Raw genomic sequence first — 19,986 nt, 5'->3', positions numbered from 1 at the left:
ACCAACCTCAGCTCCAGGCCTTATCTTCAGAAAGGTCATATTCTAGTAGGATCTTACCTCTCTTGTTCACTTCACAGCTGTATTCCCAGCACTCGGCAGTGTTTCACACATAGGAGACCTTAACAAATATTTGTGCCATAAATTATGTCAATGAATAGGCCAACAAGTAAACTATATATTACACACTATAAATGTCAAAAAGAAAACAAGCAGGAACATGTAATGGAAAAAAAGAGAAAAGATGAGTTGTTTAAATATCATTCTGTCTTTGCAGGCTTAAGAAGCAGTACTAGGCTCACAGGTTTCTATTCTAAAAGATAATTTTGTTTAAAGAGGAGATCATAAGACAAAGGTAGATTTCAATTTTTGAATTTTATTTTTTATCCAAGTAAAAATTCATGTAGTAGGAATGACAATGATGTTACAGTGTCTTTCTCTCTCTTTTTTTCTTTCTCTTTTTTTTTTTTTTGCATGTTGTTTGAGGAAATATGTACTTCTCCATTTTAATTCAAAGTTCTAGTGACCAAAGGTCTATGGTTCTACAACCTTTAGAATTCTCAACTTGATTCTATTCATTAAGTTTAAAGTACAAAATTTTTATCAAAGTCCAAAGCTGTAGTCATTGACTATGCTGTTCGTGTAAATTGCTGTATGAAAGAGATTTCTATAGATCCAAGAGAATAAGATGCCTTACAGTGTGGAACTGTATTTGTAACTAACATGCCTACAATTTTCCCTGTGGTATGTGTCAATTCAATGATGTAACCTTCTTCACTTAGTCCTGTGCAATGCGCCCTAGGCATTTCAGTAAATTTTGTTTTCACATAGGCAAGTAGCCTTGCACTTTTCCTTAAGCAATTCATGCTCACATCCAGCTGTCTTCTTCAAAGAATCACAGTTACTAAGCAGATCTTCATACTCGCAACTATTGGCTGTGAGGAAAAAAAAATGAGTTCCTCATTATCATTTTCCTCACTAAGAGCAAAACAATCTATACATTCAAAGTACACGAGACAGGTAGAACTGGACAAAACAAATCAACATCACTTACACAATGATGGGCTTACCCTTTCTTGAGGGACATATCAGGTGCCTTAGTTGAAGACACTGATTAAACCACCATTTTAAAAAATTTTGAACTTGGTAGTATGTTTCTAAAATAAATTTCCCCATTTTTCTCCCTTAGCCAAGAAAGCTAGATAAATATAAATAAATCTCTCCACATGCAGTCTAATATGAGAACCACTAGTCAAATACAGATATTTAAATTTAAATTATTCTAAATTAGACAAAGTAAACAATTTAGTTACTTTTTTAAAAAACAATTTAGTTCCTTAATCTTACAACCATATTTTAAGTGTTTAAAGGGCCACATGTGACTACTGACTACTTGTAAGACACATGCTGATTGAGAACATTTCCTTCATTTCATACTATTGAACAGCAGTGCTTCAGACTCCAGTGCTTTCTTTCTGAAGAAAGAAATTTATATGGGAAGATAAAGATGCAAAACCATGATAATATGTCTTCTTTTCTTCTTGTATTTCTTCTTAGATCCTCCCTAGGGGCTACAATCTCAACAAATCTCAAGCTAAACGCATCATACCACCTACAGTGCTGACAATTTTTGGGTGTGGTCTCCTTCTACCCTTCCCACAATCTCAGAGAAAAGGCTCTCTGACAACTCAGTAATTTAGGCCAATAACTGGACCAGTTTGAATTCTTTCTTCCCTACTTCTGACTAGCACTCAGTCAGTACAGGTAACAAATACTGGCTATTCTATTCCTTGTTTTCCAACCTCATCCAGTTTTCTTCATTTATTTTGTCAGTAATGCATTAAAGAGACCTTTTTTTCCCCCATGGATTTCAGTGGTTTTCTAGCTGGCTTCCATCCAATTGTTTTTTTTATACTGTTGCTAGAAAGCTCTTTATAAAACATAGTTCTGTCCCTGTCACTCTAATTTAAAATCTTTCAATTGAGTGCTTATTGATAATAGATAAATTCCAAGTTTCTTACCAAATAGCATTCAGAAGAGCTATAAATATGTAACTTTTTTCCTTCTTTAGTTGATTTTATAGCTTTAATCAATATTCTGAATTATAGCTATATAGTTCAGTCAGTAAGAATGTTGACCAATGATGAATGCAGTTGAAGGGTAAAAATCTCAAGGAATGAGATTCATCCCCTCTATTATTCATAATAATTTTTATACAAGTATTCCAACCATAAAAAGCTAACAGCTATTTTTATTTCTTTTCACTACAACTTTAGAAATTACATATGTGACATTTATTTTAGTCTCTTCATTTGCAACAATATTTTTGTGGGTTCTGTGAGCCAACATTGTATATAGATTTGATTTTGTCATTAAAAATGTGCAGTAAACTACTATCAAATTATAGGGAAAATGATTATTAAGTTAAATATTATGATTCTAATTATACTATAGAAAAAAAGTAGTTGGCATAATGAATTCTTAGCACAAAAATAACATAATATTTGGTTTGCCTGTCTAGATTGAGCTATATTGTGATCTTACACCTACAGACTTGCATTTCAAAATAGGACTTTTGACATAATGTCACTAACTTTGATGAAATGAACTATTTACCAGAAACATGTATAATTAATATTAATGGGCCATGCATAGTCACAAAAATATGTTGACAGTAGATCTTTCATTATCTTACATATGGTAATATTCTTTTTGTTACAAATAATATGTAGGTTACTAAAGTGTGTAAAATGTTTACATAAACACACACAGTTCTATAACATAATTGTCTTCTCCATAAAGATATTATTTATGTTGGTTACTTTAGCAGATTTCTTACCCATGAAAAGAAAATGAAATATCAAACTTTTATTATAATAGCAGGGCAATCACTTCAAACTTACTGCATAGTCCATTGTCACAGTTACCCAGGCAACTAGCACAAGGTGTTCCTTGTTGGTAAGGGTTATTCTTTTTACTCACATTATTGCCACTGAAATTTAAAATACATAATGTCAAATATTTGTCACTTTATAGTTTAGCTTATACTCCCCAAGAGCAGTACAAATTACTAAATATTTTCAGTTACGTTAAAAAAAACTGAAAAATTACAACTCCCAGTGAGCAATTCAGGTAACATTCAAATTAAGAAAATACTTCACATATTGACCCATCTTCTTGACTATAATTCTTCAGGCTGAGCAACTAAATCAGATTAATTGGAGTCTTAAGTACCTAGAGTATCTTTTCATGTGGCAACATTCTCTTCATCTGCCAACAGATTCAGTCAAATTGGTAAGGCAGTACAGCCCTATGTGCTAGCTAGAGGTAGAACATATCCATCAGAGAGCCAAAGGAACTCCTGGGAAGCAGGAGGTTGCTGTTTGGAAAAACTGTTTAATGTTACAATATCATTTTATATCTAAAAGATAATAAAATACAAAATTTCTCTAGTAGAAACCAGAAACAGTAAAGCCCCAGTACATAAGTACATATAATTTTACCTTCCAGATAGAGGTATTGATATTTAAGTAGTGGTATGTGTTACTGGGACAGGGAAAGAAAGAAATTTGTGAGTTTCTAGAGTTGGTATATGAGAAATTTTTATGTTTCCCAAAAAGGGAATGTTCATTGAAAAGTTTTGACAAGCATGAGTGCAATCACATACAGTTACTTACAACTCACTGGTAATCATTACTACTGGACATTTAGTTCATCTGAAATACAAGAGAGTCCAATCTCAGTATGTCAAGTGAGCCAAGAACACAAGGCCATGCATCTGAAACTCAGTTCCTTCACAGAATATAGGTGAACATGTGTAAGAAATGTGGGTAAGACAAAAACACATTATGGCAGTTCTGGAAAAATGTGAAAGACACAAACATGTTCTGGAAACTCTCTCACCACTGCTTTCCATCATTATTCACTCCAACTCTCACCTCAGATGCCTGGCTTCAGATCCTCCTGTCTTAGAGCCAGCCAGTGGATGCACTATTATAGGATTTCAATTCTTTCTACTAAACCCTAGTAAGTGCTGCAGGAAAATGACGTTGGAGGTCTATTCACCCTGGAGATGCATATGCTCAAGTTACCTACAGTCTAAAAATAAATCCTGTAGGAGCCTGGTTTTAGGGGCCTCCTTGACTCCAGTGGCAAGGAATTTCAGACATTGAAAGAGATTAAGGTTAACAGATATATTGAGATTAGATTTTCATTATAGCCACATAATTTATTATGGGTAAGTTCAAACATGATCCCTGATGAAAAAACATATTTCCTGCTGCAAGCCAGGACCTTAAAGCATGGTTCATTGTGGAGAATTGGTGAAAACTGCTGAAAACCAAACACTGAAGATGTTCTTTTCTGGACTCTGAAGCACATTAAAGATCTCTTGAAAAACCTTTGAGACCCAAAAGAAGGAATCATCTGTATGGTAATAATGTAGGTGGTTTTTTTTAGATAAGCAGGGCAAGGAATATTTTAACAGGAAGAGCCGAAATCTGTCATCCCCTACTTGTCATTCCACTACCTGCCCTTGCTTATCTATTAAGCAGCCATTCTCTAGAGTATGAAGTTAGTGAGAACTGATGCTATCAAATCTAGGGAAATGTGCACTACCCATGCTCATGGATAGCCATGAGCCCAAGGGAAAAGTGACTGAGAGAAAAGACGTCACTTTGTAACTGAGGACACAGAGCTTCAGATTTTGTACTTGGACTGGAGAACGTAGTCTCTTCCATGATAATTTGAATGTATCTTAACTTAAAGCATTTCCAAAGATTTATTCCTTCTGGATGGACCTAGAGGGTATTATGCTAAGTGAAATAAGTTGGACAGAGAAATACAGATACCATATATTTTACTTACATGAGTATTCTAAAAAAAATAAAATAAAAAGCAGAAACAGATAATAAGTACAAAAACAAACTGATATTTGCCAGAGGGGCAGGAATGGGAAGATGGGCTAAAGAGTTGAAGGGGAGTGGGAGATACAGGCTTCCAGTTATGGAATAAATGAGTCAAGGGGATAAAAAAGTACAGCACAGGGACTATAGTCAATGGTCTAAAAGCATTGGATGGCGACTGGTGATAGCTACCCTTGTGGTGAGCATAGCATAAAGTAGAGACCTGTCACTATGTTAAACACCTAAAACTAATGTGACATTGCATATGAACTACGCAATGATTTTTAAAAATGAAAAAAGGATTTATTCCTTCCCTTCACTGAATTATGTTTTATATTCTAGTTTGTTTACTATACAAGAATTTTCAAATATTAAATTGCATTTAGTGGTATTGCACTACCCTCTAAGGTATATACTTACGCAGGACAATATTGGCAGACATAGTAGTATTTTAGACTCTCTTGATTGGGACAATAGGCAATTCCACATCCAACACGATAAGAAGAGTACCAAACAAGCTACAAATCCAGAAAGGAATATATGAAAGTACATTAAAGAGGGAAAATATTGAAAAAATAGTGGCAAATGTAAAACCAAAAAAATGGTACAATTATAGTCTGTAGCCAGGTACCCTTCAAAAATAATTAGTTCAATTATTGAAACAAATCACAAATTTTAAAATATTGTATTTTAATGTCCACTAACTATTTTATCCATTTCTAATTCTGAAAAAGTATAGAACATACTTCCTTCCCAAGAGTTATGCCAGCAATGGAAAAAAGTGACAGCTCTAGATGAAGTACCAGCCAAGACTATTATATCTATTCAGGCTCTTACCCAAATTGAACATTGGACCTGGTCATAATTCAAAGATGCTTTCATATTAAAGCATTTGTGATGGAAGTATTTTCATTCTTACCTGGGTGTAATGTCCAATAACTGCATCAGAACTCTTAGGTCCTACACCATAGACAAAATTATGGCGCTCCTCATACCAGTTTTGGATTGCATCTGACCAGGGGGTAGGGTCACTTGACATATAGAGATTCTCACCACATTTTGTACCTAAAGAGGAATGGATTGTTCTTGAAGAAGCAATAAACATGCAATGGCAAAAGAAATCAACTATATGAACACAAGGATGTTGCCCTTCAAACACAGTGCCTATACTCATAACTGTTAATACATAATAAAAAGGCTTCTGTATTTCTCAGCCCTAAAGCTGAAGAGAAGACAGATCTGTCTTGGTACACCTGGATGGCTTAGTGGTTAAAGAAACTGACTCTTGATTTCAGCTCAGGTCATAATCTCAGGGTCCTGAGATTGAGCCTTACACATCAGGCTCTCCAACTCAACAGGGAGTCTGCTTGAGGATTCTCTCTCCCTCTCCTTCTCTCCCTGATCCTGCCCTCTACTCACACACATTCTCTCTCTAAAATAAATAAATAAATATTTTAAGAGAGATCTGTCTAGCATGCTGAGGTTGTCATCAACATGCAAAACTTGGAATAGGTTAAGAAGACCTTATGCTTTAATAATCCTCTGGAATATCAGAGATACATTATTTTTTATGCTAAATTCCTCACATATGTAATGTCTCCTGTGCTCTCGGCTTTGTACTGTAAATTTGCAAAGACACTGACCAACTTTTTCTTCTTTTTCTCTTCCTATTGTCTGTATTCACCAGAGATTTTGCACATATCGGACCCTTTCTAAGTGTTTATGATTATGATTTTGTGTGCACTTGGAAAAAAGTTCTACAAGCAGTCTCTAAGGGCTCCAATTAAGAGGCAACTGACATCAGGATAGATGGCAGATTTCAAAGCTTTTGGGTCCTCTCTTAATCACTAAATCAGAATGCCCTAAGGCCAAATCTTATTAGGCAAAGAAGAGCCTTGCAGATAGTGACATCAGCAAGATGGTGAAGTAGGAAGCCCTGGACTCTCCTTCCTCTAACAAACACCCTGATCCAGCAACAATTCCTGAACAATTTGCCCTTGAGGGAAATCCAAAAGTACCCTGGGAGAATATGAACCCAGACTCACTGTCCCTGCAGGGAAACGGGGACACCCTCTTGCTAGAATGCCTACGTTCAGCCCAGTGCCTGTCATCTGATCAGGAAGGTGTCCCCTAGCTCCCAGCTTCTCCCAGGGGAAGCAAAGAATTGGTTCATGTGTCCAGTGTTCCAACCTTCTGCAAGGAAGCTTGCCAGTTGTCTGGCTTCTTGCAACTTTGACAGTCAGGCAGAGGCTAGCCCCCTGAACCAGAATGGAGATGGTGTCATTGGCAGTAAGTACCATATTTCTTCCCCTTGGCTCAACACAGAGCAAGTAATTGAAAAATCATAGTTCTCAGCTTCCTCCTGGGGAAGCAAAGAGTTGATTGATGTGTCCAATGCTCCAATTTCTCCAAGGCTGCCTAAAGACCTGACATCTGTCTTGCCAGTCTTGGAGCTCTGATGGGTTTGGTATAGTTACAGTGCTGCACCCTGGGTGAGAGCAGAGATGGTGGTTTGGATTGGTAGATGCCAATGATCCTCTCCCCAGCTCAGCACAGAGCAAGTAGACAACACCACTGCTGCCTGTTTCCCCCTTGGGTGGGAAAAAGTTGGCCTGTGCATCCAATGCCACAGGTTTTCTAGATACTGCTTGAAGAATTGACTTCTGACTTGCCTCTCTAAGAATGTTAACAGGTCTAGCATAACCAAGATTTGGAGCCATGAGAACAGAGATTTGGGTTCATAGTTGCCATAGCTTCCCTTCCTAGTTCAGCACTGAGTGAGCAAATAAAAATCTCAAGCTTCTAGCCTCTTCTTAGATAAGGAAAGAGTTGGATGGAATGCCCAAAGATCTGTCTTTTTTCAGAAGGTTGCTTGAGGAATTTACAATAGATCTTTTCTGACCACAGTTTTAATAGACATTCTCTAAAGTGTACAAATGGCCAACAGGTATGTAAAAAGGTACTCAATATTTCTCATCACAGGGAAATGCAATTCAAAACCACAATGAGATATCATCTTATATCTTTTATGATGTCTATAATGGGGAAAGAAAAGGACAACAAGTGACGAAAAGGATGTGAAGAAATTGGAATCCTGTATACCTTTGGTGCACAAAAAAATGGGGTAGCTGCTGTGGAGAAAAGCATAGAAGTTCCTCCAAAAATTAAAGTAGAACTACCAAATGGTCCTGTAATGCCACCTCTGAGTATTTATTCAAAAGAACTGAAATCAGGATTTTGAAGAGATATTAGCATTCTTCATATTCATTGCGGCACTATTCACAGTAGCCGGTATATGGAAACTAAAATCCATGGACAGATGAATGGAGGAACAAAATGACACACACATATACACCATGGATGTCATTCTTCCTTAAAAAAGAAGGAGATTCTGCAATAATTGAGTAAGACAATGTGGATGAATCTTGAAAACATGATGTTAAGTGAATTAAGCCAGTCATGGAAAGACAACAATTGCATGATCCCATTTATATGAAGTACCTTAAATAGCCAAATTCATAGAATTAGAGTAGAACAGTGATGTCCAAGGATGGGGGGAAGGAGAAATGGGGACTTACCAGTCAATGGGCATAAAGTTTCAGGTAAGCAAGATGAATACTTTCTAGATGAATAAATTCTGCTATACAACATTGTACCTAAGTTGATAATATTGTTTAGTAGACCTAATTATTTGTTAAGGGTGTAGGTCTCATGTTAAGTGTTCTTACCACAATAAAATTAATAAAAAGAAAGAAGTGACTTGATGCCCAGAAACTTCTATCTTTTCAAGCTCTCAATTACTATTTATATCTTGTAGCTTGAAAAATAATGTCTATATGCTGCTTAAAGAGAGTACAAGATATTCTTGGCTATCTCTTTTAATATGGATAAAAGAAACTAAGAATCTAATAGTAAACTTGCATCTTTAAAACCATTTGTTTTAATCTTCTACTGAATGCAGTCATTCTCTTCATAATTCCATTAACAGAACAACATTAACAATATAAATAATAATTGTAATGACATTACAGGTAAAAATTCATTGCTTTCAAATTGAGCTTGCCTATATATAGGTTATAGTTGCTAATATAAATATTTTATTTATATTTTCTAAAGATTTTATTTATTTATTCATGAGACACACAGAGAGAGAGGCAGAGACATAGGCAGAGGGAGAAGCAGGCTTCCTGTGAGGAACCCGATGTGGGACTCGATCCCAGGATCCCAGGATCATGACCTGAGCTGAAGGCAGACACTCAACCACTGAGCCACTCAGGTGCCTAATAATATCAATATTTTATGTAAGGCTTATGCACAAAACTTTTTTTTTCTTTCATAGTATTGATAATATTTGATAAGGATTCAAAAATTCAAAAATGAATCAACAAACCCAAATTATTTATCATGATTTTAAAAATTTAAGTATTTTTAGAGAAAAAATTCAGGAATAAATCACCATAATTTATTTAGTATATCTTATGAATACAAAAGAAGAGATATAAAAACACCAAAGCTATACAATATCACAAAAAAGAGCAGTGGATTAGAAATCAATAAGCCTGATTAACTTTCCAGTATATGACACACTTCAGATTGTGTCTTGAGGAAGTCATTCCTCCCCTGGCCTCTTCTCATCTTTAAATTTGGAGAAATGGCTCCCGGTGCATGGAGCCTGCTTCTCCCTCTGCCTGTGTCTCTGCCTCTCTGTCTCTCTCTGTGTGACTATCATGAATAAATAAATAAAATCTTTAAAAAAAAAAAAAATAAATAAATAAATAAATAAATTTGGAGAAATGATAGTACATGACCTGTTGACTCATGAGCTGGTTGGGAGGAACAAATGAAGTACTGTTTCAGCTGTTATTTGCATAATGTAAATGATTAACAAGCACAAAATAGTACCTATAATTCTCTCTCCCTCTACAGATACTTTAATTTTAAAAGCACTACAGGGGCACCTGGGTGGCTCAGTGTGTTAAGATCTGACTCTTGATTTCAGCTCAGGTCATGATCAGGTCGTGAGATCAAGCCCTGCATTGGGCTCTGTGTTCAGTGTGGAGCCTGCTTGAGATTCTTTCTCTCCCTCTCCCTCTACTCCTTTTCCCTCTGCTTGCACTCTCTCTTTCTAAAAATAAATTATAACAATAAGAAATTTAAAGGAGCAGTATAAGCAACACTTATATTCTAAGTCTTTTTAGAACATCCCAGAAGTTCTATTCTATTTGATGTTTCCAATATTATTATATTTGTTCATTTATTAAACAAATATTTACTCATTTACATACTGGTTTTTCGGTCCTCTGGCACGCTGTGTTCTAAAGTGCACTTGTTTGCCCACTTTTGGGCATTTGCTGCCGCATCTCTGTTCCATTCCTAAATGTCATAAGAAAAAAAGAAAAGACTTTAAAGAATCAACTTTAATGAAGCATATAGTTCCATGATCTGATTGGTAGATTGATTTGTACTACTTTAAACTTCTTTGATATATTACATAATCATCAGTGGTGTGAAACCTTTTTGTTAGCGAGGTACGTGCGTGTGTTTTTCTGCTCCAGCACCAATTTCCAAATGAGGAGAAGTTCATAAATGATGTGTCTACTAAGAGAAATATCTAATATCTAATAACATGATAGTATAGGAACCACATGTGGGATTTTTAGTGATGGGGCTACTCTAAATATTCAACATGTAAAGACTTCGAATTATAGTTCCTTAGTAATAAGCAGGTCTAGATTATACCCTATTTCATTTGCAGCTCATTGCATTCAGATGGGAAATATGTAGTTTTATGGACTATATCCTGGAAAGTGGGCTGTTATGTATTCTAAATGGCACTGATTTTGACAGAAAAGGGACTTTAGTGGGTGTCTGGCTGGCTCAGTTGGTAGAGAACGGGATTTTTGATGTTGGGGTTCGAGCCCCACATTGGGCATAGAGATTACTTAAAAAGAATAAAATACATAAAGGAAAGGGGTCTCCTTTATTTTAGACTAGGGTAGATAGTGAACAAAATTGCAATGACTTCATATTTGATGTCCGAAGATTTGGCTTCTAATTTTGCCTTCCCAACTTAATAGCCCTGTAACCTTGACAAATTATTTAACCATTATAAGGAAAATTAGTTTCTGCTCTGCCCACATTACACAGCTCAAATGAAATAGTAAAACAGAAACAAAACTTGTAAGCAAAGTTCTTCAGAGATGCCAGTTACCAGCTCCCTGCTCTAATCACTGCTGATTCACACACTAGCCTTTATCACTGCCTCTTACCATCTTTAGCATGTTGCTGGCAGGTGGAGAGACTGATTTCCTTAGTTCATTATGTTTATTTACAATCTCCTTTTGGACTTGCGTTTGAGTGGTTAACAAAGCAGTAAAGGATGGATCCTAAAGGGAAATAACATTAAAGTTACCCTTCTAACATTTGTTAAAATTGCATTTAAGAATGAATAAGTGAATTCAAGGGAGCAAAGATCATTTTAAAAAGCATTCAGTTCAAGTCAATATTAGTTGTTAAGCATTGCTAATGAACCTGAGCCAAAGCTATGACAAATACGAAAGAAGTAATTTGAAGCTTTGAGAATGAGGATGAAATTCATGGCATGACAAATTAAAATCTCCTTTGAGGCCACAGATGCCAATTTCTAGTTTCAAGGGAACTCATTGTGCTTTTTCTCTTTTCATGGCCCTTCCAATCCTGTTATCTCTCTAGCTCCATCCATGTTATTGCAAATGGCAAGATTTTATTCCTTTGTATGGCTGAATAATGTTTCATTATGTGTATATACACAATAATATAGCATATATAATATATATCAGGTATGCATGATATATAATATATGTATCTACATATATGTGTGTGTGTATATATATATATATATATACTCCTTTATCCATTCATCTATCAGTGGACACTTGGGCTGCTTCCATAATTTGGTTAATGTAAATAATTCTGTAATAAACATAGGGATTCATATATCTTTTCTAATTAGTGTTTTCATATATTTTGGGTAAATACCTTGTAGTCAAATTACTGGATCATATAGTAATTCTATTTTTAATTTTTTTGGAAAACCTCTGCACTATTTTCCACAGTGGCTGCACCAGTTTGCATTCCCATCAACAGTCCATGAGGGTTCCTTTTTCTCTACATCCTTGCCAACAATTTGTTTTTTTGTGTTGATTTTATCCACTCTGACAGGGGTGAGTTGACATCTCATGGTTTTGATTTGTATTTCCCTGATGATGAGTGACATTGAATATCTTTTCGTGTGTCCATTGGCCATCCATAGGTCTTCTTTAGAGGATGTTTGTTCATGTCTTCTGTCCATTTTTAATTGAATTATTTGTGCTTGTGTGTTGAGTTGTTTTGGTTCTTTATACTTTTCAGGCACTAACTCTTTATCAGATATATCATTTGCAAATATATTTGTCCATTCAGGAGGCTACCTATTAGTTTTTTTTTTATTGTTCCCTTTGCTGTGCAGAACCTTTTTATTTTGTTGTGGGCCCAATATTTATTTTTGCTTTTGTTTCCCTTGCCTCAGGAGACAGATCTAGAAAAATGTTCCCTCAGCCAATGTAAGAGACATTACCTTCTGTGCAATCTTCTAGGATTTTCATGGTTTCAGGTCTTCAATCCATTTTGAGTTTTCTTTTGTGTATGGGAGTGAGAGTTTTGCTTCTTACCAATTTTGATGCCTTTTATTTCTTTATGTTGTTTAATTGCTGTGGCTAGAACTTCCAGTACTATGTTGAATGAAAGTGGTGAAAGTAGACATCCTTGACTTGTTCCTGACTTAAGGGGGAAAGCCCTCAGTTTTTCACCATTGAGTATGATTTTGGCCGTGAATTTTTTATATTAGGCCTTTATTATACTGAGGTATGTTCCCTCTAGACCTACTTTGCAGAGACTTTTTATCATGAATGGATGTTGTACTTTCTCAAATGCTTTTTCTGAATCTGTTGAAATGATCATATGGTTTTTATCCTTTTTCTTATTCATGTGACATATTGCATTGATAGTTTTGCAAGTATTAAATAAATCCTACTTGATCATGATGTATGATTTTTCAATTGTATTGACATTGTTTTAAACAATAAATTTTATTTTTAATGAGTGGGCTAATAGTCTATAAAAATAATATATCTACATCCTAATCCCCAGAATCTGTCAATATCAACTTAACTGGATAAGAGTCTTTCCAGATATAGTTAAGGATCTCAAGATTGAATCACCCTGAATTATCCAAGTAGGACCTAAATCCAATGGTAAGTATTCTTATAAGAGATACAGGAGAGATCATGTGAAAAGGGAAGCAGAGAATAAGTGATATAGCCACAAGCTTAATTATCACAGTGATTGGTCAAAGCCACCAAAGCTAAAAGACATGGAACAGATTTCCTCCTAGTTCCGCCAGCAGAAGTGTGGCCTTACTGATGTCTAGATTTTAGGCTTCTGGCCTCCAGAACTGTGAGAGAATAAATTTCTATTGTTCCAGTCCACCCAACTTGCATTCATTTCTTACAACGGCCCTGAGAACTTAATACATTATTTAATTATTTATCTGAAATATGGTTTCATCATATATTGAATATCTAAGTTATTAGTGAGATATTTTCTTTCTTTTTTTGGAGGGGGGGTACTAAGTCTTTGAAATCTAGTGTATATTTTACAGTTACAGTATGTAAGCCACATTGTAAGTATTCACTAGCCACATATGACTGGTGGCTCTAAGCTAGCAATGAGTACTTTATGATATACCAAACACTCTTGCCCCTTCTAGTCTCAAAGGACCTAGCCATCCCATAAACTTTTGTGGATAGCTTTAGAAAGATTTCCCAATTTAACTTTACCTTTCCTTCTGTGGGTAAAGATGGAACAAGAACAGCAGCCAGAAACACCACGACTGGGAATAAAGCCATTTCTGGGAAATAAGTCAAAGAGAACAATGATCTGCATTAAAACATGTAGTACACAGCTCCCTGACTATGAGGAAAAACCAATGTAGTGACCTTGGTTAGTTTAAAGGAAATGTAATTCCGAAATTCATAAAAAATGTAGCAAGAGAAGATTGTTATTTGGTGCCAGTAAAACCATAATCGAACAAACTTTATCACTGATAGGGACAATAAAAAATAAACTGAAACACTTGACTAATGCTCTTGAAGTATACCTATATAGGTTAGGGACATGTCATCATATTTCTACCTAGTTCTATTGCTCTTAAATACATTAAAAATGTGGAAAAAACAAACTTCTTCAGGGTTAATTAATGTACCTCATTAATTATTCATTGATTTGGGGGGAGAATTTATTTTCAGTGTACACTATCTCTTGGTTTGCTCTGATCTATAAAAAGTAAAATTGCTTGTTCTTTTATTTACACATGATTCTAATCAAGATTCTAAGGTTATGATTACACAAAAATAAATGTACAAGGGAGCTTGGGTGGCTCAGTCGGTTAAATATCCAACTCTTGATTTCAGCTCAGGTCATGATCTCAGGGTTGTGGGATCAAACCCCATGTTGGTGACCTGCACTCAGTGTTGTGCCTACTCTTTCTCTCTTACCCTCTACCCTTCTCCCACAGGCTCATGTGCAGGTGTGTTCTGTCTCTCAAATAAATAAACCTAAAACAATAAATATACAAACATTTTATTGGTGGTTATTTTACTGGCAGAAGGATTAGAAGTTATTTTGATTTTATTACTCTATCTCAAATTTCCCAGTATAAAAAAAATAAAATTACAAGTAATATGTTGAAAATCTAGCCTGTTCAAATTTTCTGAATCCATGATTTGATACAAAATTTGTTTAATATCTTCATTAACTTTATAAGAGACACCCAGCATTGGGTTGTCTGTGTTGTCCTTTCTCAGTGTGTCAAAAAAAATTCGTTTCTTGATCCTTTAGATGAAATGAAGCAATGAGTCCACTCAGTTAAAAAAAAAAACACTCATCTTCTGGCCATTAGTCATAGAAATTATTCTATAGACTAAAGGAATGATGCATTGGTTTGTATTCTTTGAGACTGGCACTCCCAAATTCCTGAAGAGAAAGAATATTCTAAATAATTTATCTGTGATACTTCTTAGGCCTTATTGATTTGTAAACAGTAGACAATTGATACCTGTTCCATATATTCCCTTATTCCTCAATAAAATGCTCAAAAAAGGGAAAAGATTATTTGTTGACCATGTAATGCAAAATTTGCTTTCTAATTTCATCATCATTTCTTGGTGGGTGTGACTATATTTTACAGATGAAGAAATTGAGGGTTAGAACAATTAATTTACCTATGCCAATGGTAAGTTCTTAAGTAACTTCAGAAATTAGCCTTCAAGTATAACATCAAAATCAATGCACATTGAAAGGAACATAGTTTCACCTGAGAAAAGCAATGTTTTTGTAGTACACTGGAGGCACTCTTTCCTTATTTTAACAATCCCTGAATTAATACATAGCCATTCATGTTCACAGTAAAAATCATCAATGTGGAAGTATGTATAATATATACAATTTGTCATCCTTTTACATGTCTTCTAGTGAAGGTAGTTTTAAAATAATTGTTTCAAAGTTGTAAACCTGAAAATTATTTATATTACTTATTTTAAGATGAACTATAAAGAATTAAAGTTTCAACTTGATAAAGTGAGTAAAGAGTAAAAACTGATTCTCTTAATAAAGATTTACCCATAAAGTTTTGAAAATCATGGATAAATGTGTTAAATATATAATTTGAGCATTGGCAAAACATAAATGACTAGCAAATAAAATATTCACATTAGAATAAATGAGTTACTTACTCATTATCACTTATCACTTACTGTTTGTTATCAGAGCAGGATGAAGTGTTTGCTTTATCTGAAGAAAGAAGGAAGGTGGAAAGGAGGTTAGAGCACAATATATGTTACATCTTTTCTGTTTTAGAAAATTCAGGTTGTGCAAGTAAATCTAAGTCAATAAATTTCTGAAACAGAATTTTTTATACTAGTATCTTCAAATTTCATTGCTAGTTGGCTATCATGGCTTTTGACATTATTTAGTTTTCATATAGCTTGTTTTTAAAGTTTTAAAAAGACAAACCTTACTGAGATATAATTTACATACCATACAATTCATTCATTTAAAGTGTGCAATTCAATAGTTTTTGCATTCCATTAATTGTTACCTATTGCTTTTTTTCTGAAAGTAGATTATGTTTATTCAGTCACTGTACTAAAACATAAGCAAATTTTAGAATACACTATGAAAAGAGTTTGAAACTGATTTCAAGGTGGTGATAGATTTCATCACTCAGCTTCAGTCTTATTCTTCAAATTTATTTTTATATTTAACTTAGTCTCAATTCTACCATTTACTTTTTTCACAATACTGGCAGGATTTTATTTCTTATCCTTTAGAAAAGCATTTCCAAAGACTGATACACATATCACTTTACTTTTTTAAACTTTAACTCTAAATTTAATTTAATTAACACATACTGTATTATTAGTTTCAGAGGTAGAGTCTACTGATTCATCAGTTGTATACAACACCCAGTGCTCATTACATCAAGTGCCCTCCTTAATGTCCATCATCCAATTATCCTTTCCCCCATCTACCTCCTGTCCAGCAGCCCTCAGGTTTTTTTTCCCCCTAGAGTTCCTCATCTCTTATGGTATGCCTCCCTCTCTGTTTTCATCTTATTTTATTTTTCCTTCCTTTCCTCTATGTTTATCCATTTTGTTTCTTAAATTCCACATATGAGTGAAATCAAATGGTATTTGTCTTTCTCTGGCTGACTTATTTCACTTAGCATAATACCGTCTAGTTCCATTCACATCGTTGCAAATGGTAAGATTTCATTCTTTTGGATGGCTGAGTAATATTCATATATACATAAGTCTAGCATCTCTTCTTTATCCATTAGTCTGTTGATGGACATCTGGGCTCTTTCCATAGTTTGGCTATTGTGGACATTGCTGCTATATACATTGCAGTGCATGTGCCCCTTCGAATCACTATGTCTAGATAAATACCTTTAGATAAACACCTAGTAGTGCAATTGTTGGGTCATAGAGTAGCTCTATTTTTAACTTTTTGAGGAACCTCCATACTGCTCTCCAGAGTGGCTGCACCATTTTGTATTCCTACCAACACTGTAAGAGGGTATCCCTTTCTCCACATCCTTACCAACATCTGTTGTTTCCTGAGTTGTTGATTCTAACCATTCTGACTGATGAGAGGTGGTATTCTAATTAACATGAGTTAATACAGCATGCCTTCCCTCCCTAACCAGTCCTCCTCTCTTCCCAGACACACTAAAATCTGGATACTGCTTTTTTGGCTTAGTATTTTTATAATAACCACTTAAGACTTGTTAATCATTGTGAAGGTAACCAGGATCCTACCTCACAGCTCAATTCCTGTGGGTCAGCATTCCTTTACTTCTCAGTTACCAACTTTCTATGACTTATTGGTTAAGAGCATAATCTTTGGAAGCCATCAGTTTTGGGAAATCCTGTTTCCATTTTCTCTTTTGTAAAATGTGGATTAGCATATCAATAGCTTTGCTTTGAAAAGTGAATGGCATGATATACATAAAGCCCCTAATACAGGGATCCCTGGGTGGCGCCGCGGTTTGGCGCCTGCCTTTGGCCCAGGGCGCGGTCCTGGAGACCCAGGATCGAATCCCACATCGGGCTCCCGGTGCATGGAGCCTGCTTCTCCCTCTGCCTGTGTCTCTGTCTCTCTCTCTCTCTGTCTATCATGAATAAATAAACAAAATCTTTAAAAAAAAAAAAAGCCCCTAATACAATTCCTGGCATATAATAATAAATGGAGATTATTAATATTTTTATTATGATCCTTTACAATGTGTAGTGGTTTGCTGGTTTCATAAGATCTTTTTATGAATGCATGTTGTTTGATTAAATTGGTAATTTTATATATATATTTTTTTAATTTTTTATTTATTTATTTATGATAGTCACAGAGAGAGAGAGAGAGAGAGGCAGAGACATAGGCAGAGGGAGAAGCAGGCTTCATGCACCGGGAGCCCGACGTGGGATTCGATCCCGGGTCTCCAGGATCGCGCCCTGGGCCAAAGGCAGGCGCCAAACCGCTGCGCCACCCAGGGATCCCAAATTGGTTATTTTAGAAGTGTCTATAAGATCTGTTTTTACTTCCAGGTTTCATAGGGAAAAAAATCAGCATAATCTAAGTGGAGATTCAAATATTCAAGGCCCAGTTCTACTGGAAATCCTCTGGATAACTTTAAGAAAATGATCTAACATTTGGGCTGTCATAGTCTCACCAGTTTATTGACAGACATACCTATTAGCCTGATAATTTTGTAGAGCTCATTCAATGAGATTGCAATCATTCATTGGGATTCCACAATTCAATAGACCAAGATGTCATATATTCCTCCCTACCAGTCTCCTTTTTCCCTATCCCCATTCACTCAACCTATACTCACGTTTGTTGCATCAGTGAAAACAATGACAAAACCCACATTCATACGTAGTTGAAAAGTTGGCTGCCATTTTTCCCCCTTGCTACTTACTAATGGAAAAGTACCGTGTCCTTTCTTACAGGTGTTTTAAGACTGAGATGACATGGTTCTAAGGTGTCTGTAGGAAAATCATGGTGTTCAGTTTCATAATCCTAGAACAAAGAAAAAGACAATATTTAAAATAAAGATGGGAAGAATAAATAGGTAGTATCAATAATCTCTGTCCCAAACTTCAAACTTTATTGTGTTCTAGTATTACTCTAATATTTTCCTGTAATTTTTTGATCTCACCATTAAGACCATAATATCTTTCTGAGATCAGATTATGTTTTGATGTCTTGGTGTTTCCTTTAAATAACAAAGAAGTGGGCTTCTTAAAGAAGTTCATTTGAAAAATAAAAAAATTAAAAAAAAAAGAAGTTCATTTGATTTTCTTAGAATATCACTGCATATTTTCCAGACTTCCAAATCCTTATACACTTAATTTTTTTTAAAAACTACTTATTTATTTAAAAAGGAGGGTGGGAGACAGACAGACAAAGATTAGGTAGAGGGAGGAGCAGAGGGAGAGAGACAAGCAGACTCCCAGCACTAAGCACAAAGCCCACATTGGCTCCATCCCACAACTCTGAGATCGTGACTGGAGTGAAATCAAGAAACCTCACTTAAGGGTCTGAGTCACCGAGGCATCTCCCCTTAGATTTGCACTCTTTTTTCTTTTTTAAGATTTTATTTATTTATTCATGAGAGGCACAGAGAGAGACAGAGGCAGAGACACAGGCAGAGGGAAAAGCAGGCTCCATGCAGGTAGCCTGAGGTGGGACTCGATCCCAGGTCTCCAGGATCAGGCTCTCCTAGACCGCTGAGCCACCAGGGCTGCCCAGATTTGCACTCTTTAGAAGATAATTTTATAAGTGGTCACCCACATAGTATTTACTACATGGACTTGGGGTCACACTTTTATGTCTTCATGTCTTTTCCTGGAAGCCAGTAGATGACAAATAGTCCAGAAGTGTCAACAGCCATAAGTCTAATTGCTTGTAATACACAGTTTCTAATGACTGTGCATTTAAAACACAAATAAGAAACTAAGGTTCTTAATTTGACCTCATGAAGCCCTGTTTTACAAATGACTTCAGGCTTCTGCTATGAATCAGAGCATTTCCTGTAAATGGAATGACTCTTTTAAGACAGGTAGAGTTTCCATAGTATAAACATCGAAAGGCACCTTGAAAGTCTTTGGTGAATTGAAGATAAGCAACAAAAGTGAAAGTTATCTATCTGCACTGCAGCAGCCCATGTGCCCACCAGAGTGCCAGAAGAGGCATGGAGGCCCAGAAGACCTCTCATCTCACAGAACATTCTCTGTCATGTTTACCCCACCTCCCCAGCCCTGGCCATTTCCTTTCCCAGACTGCTCCAATTCTTACCCTGGCTCCAGAGCCCAGATCTTCCTACAGTGGGGACGCAGCCAGACTGGCTGCTTGCCTGCTGCTTGGACAGAGAGAGTGAAATACCCATCCAAGCAGGTGTGTGTGAGCCACGAGTGACGTCACGGTGCTTTGTGCCTTCAGCGCAGTCATC

General features: G+C 35.7%; 1 protein-coding gene across 4 annotated transcripts; it reads right to left on the bottom strand.

Moving 5' to 3' along the window:
- Positions 1–389: 389 nt before the first annotated feature.
- On the bottom strand, positions 390–19,982 carry LOC140636896 (cysteine-rich secretory protein 2-like). Of its 4 annotated transcripts, none has more exons than XM_072832702.1 (10): positions 19,833–19,982; positions 18,454–18,554; positions 15,710–15,767; positions 13,757–13,827; positions 11,171–11,287; positions 10,187–10,274; positions 5,821–5,966; positions 5,322–5,419; positions 2,901–2,989; positions 390–932 (listed from the first exon to the last, which is right to left on the bottom strand). In XM_072832702.1, exons 3-10 carry the CDS (start codon positions 15,711–15,713, stop codon positions 805–807), a joined length of 741 nt encoding a protein of 246 aa, XP_072688803.1. In that variant the 5' UTR covers positions 15,714–15,767; positions 18,454–18,554; positions 19,833–19,982; the 3' UTR covers positions 390–804. The 4 variants fall into 4 exon arrangements, with proteins under 4 accessions (XP_072688803.1, XP_072688804.1, XP_072688806.1 ...); XM_072832703.1 differs by having other exon boundaries at positions 18,483–18,554; XM_072832705.1 differs by having other exon boundaries at positions 15,731–15,767; positions 18,483–18,554.
- Between the last annotated feature and the right edge of the window lie 4 nt (positions 19,983–19,986).

The sequence above is a fragment of the Canis lupus genome, chromosome 7, assembly GCF_048164855.1.
Source record: "Canis lupus baileyi chromosome 7, mCanLup2.hap1, whole genome shotgun sequence".
Lineage (NCBI taxonomy): Eukaryota > Metazoa > Chordata > Mammalia > Carnivora > Canidae > Canis > Canis lupus.
This window is presented reverse-complemented; position numbering and strand designations above follow the sequence as displayed.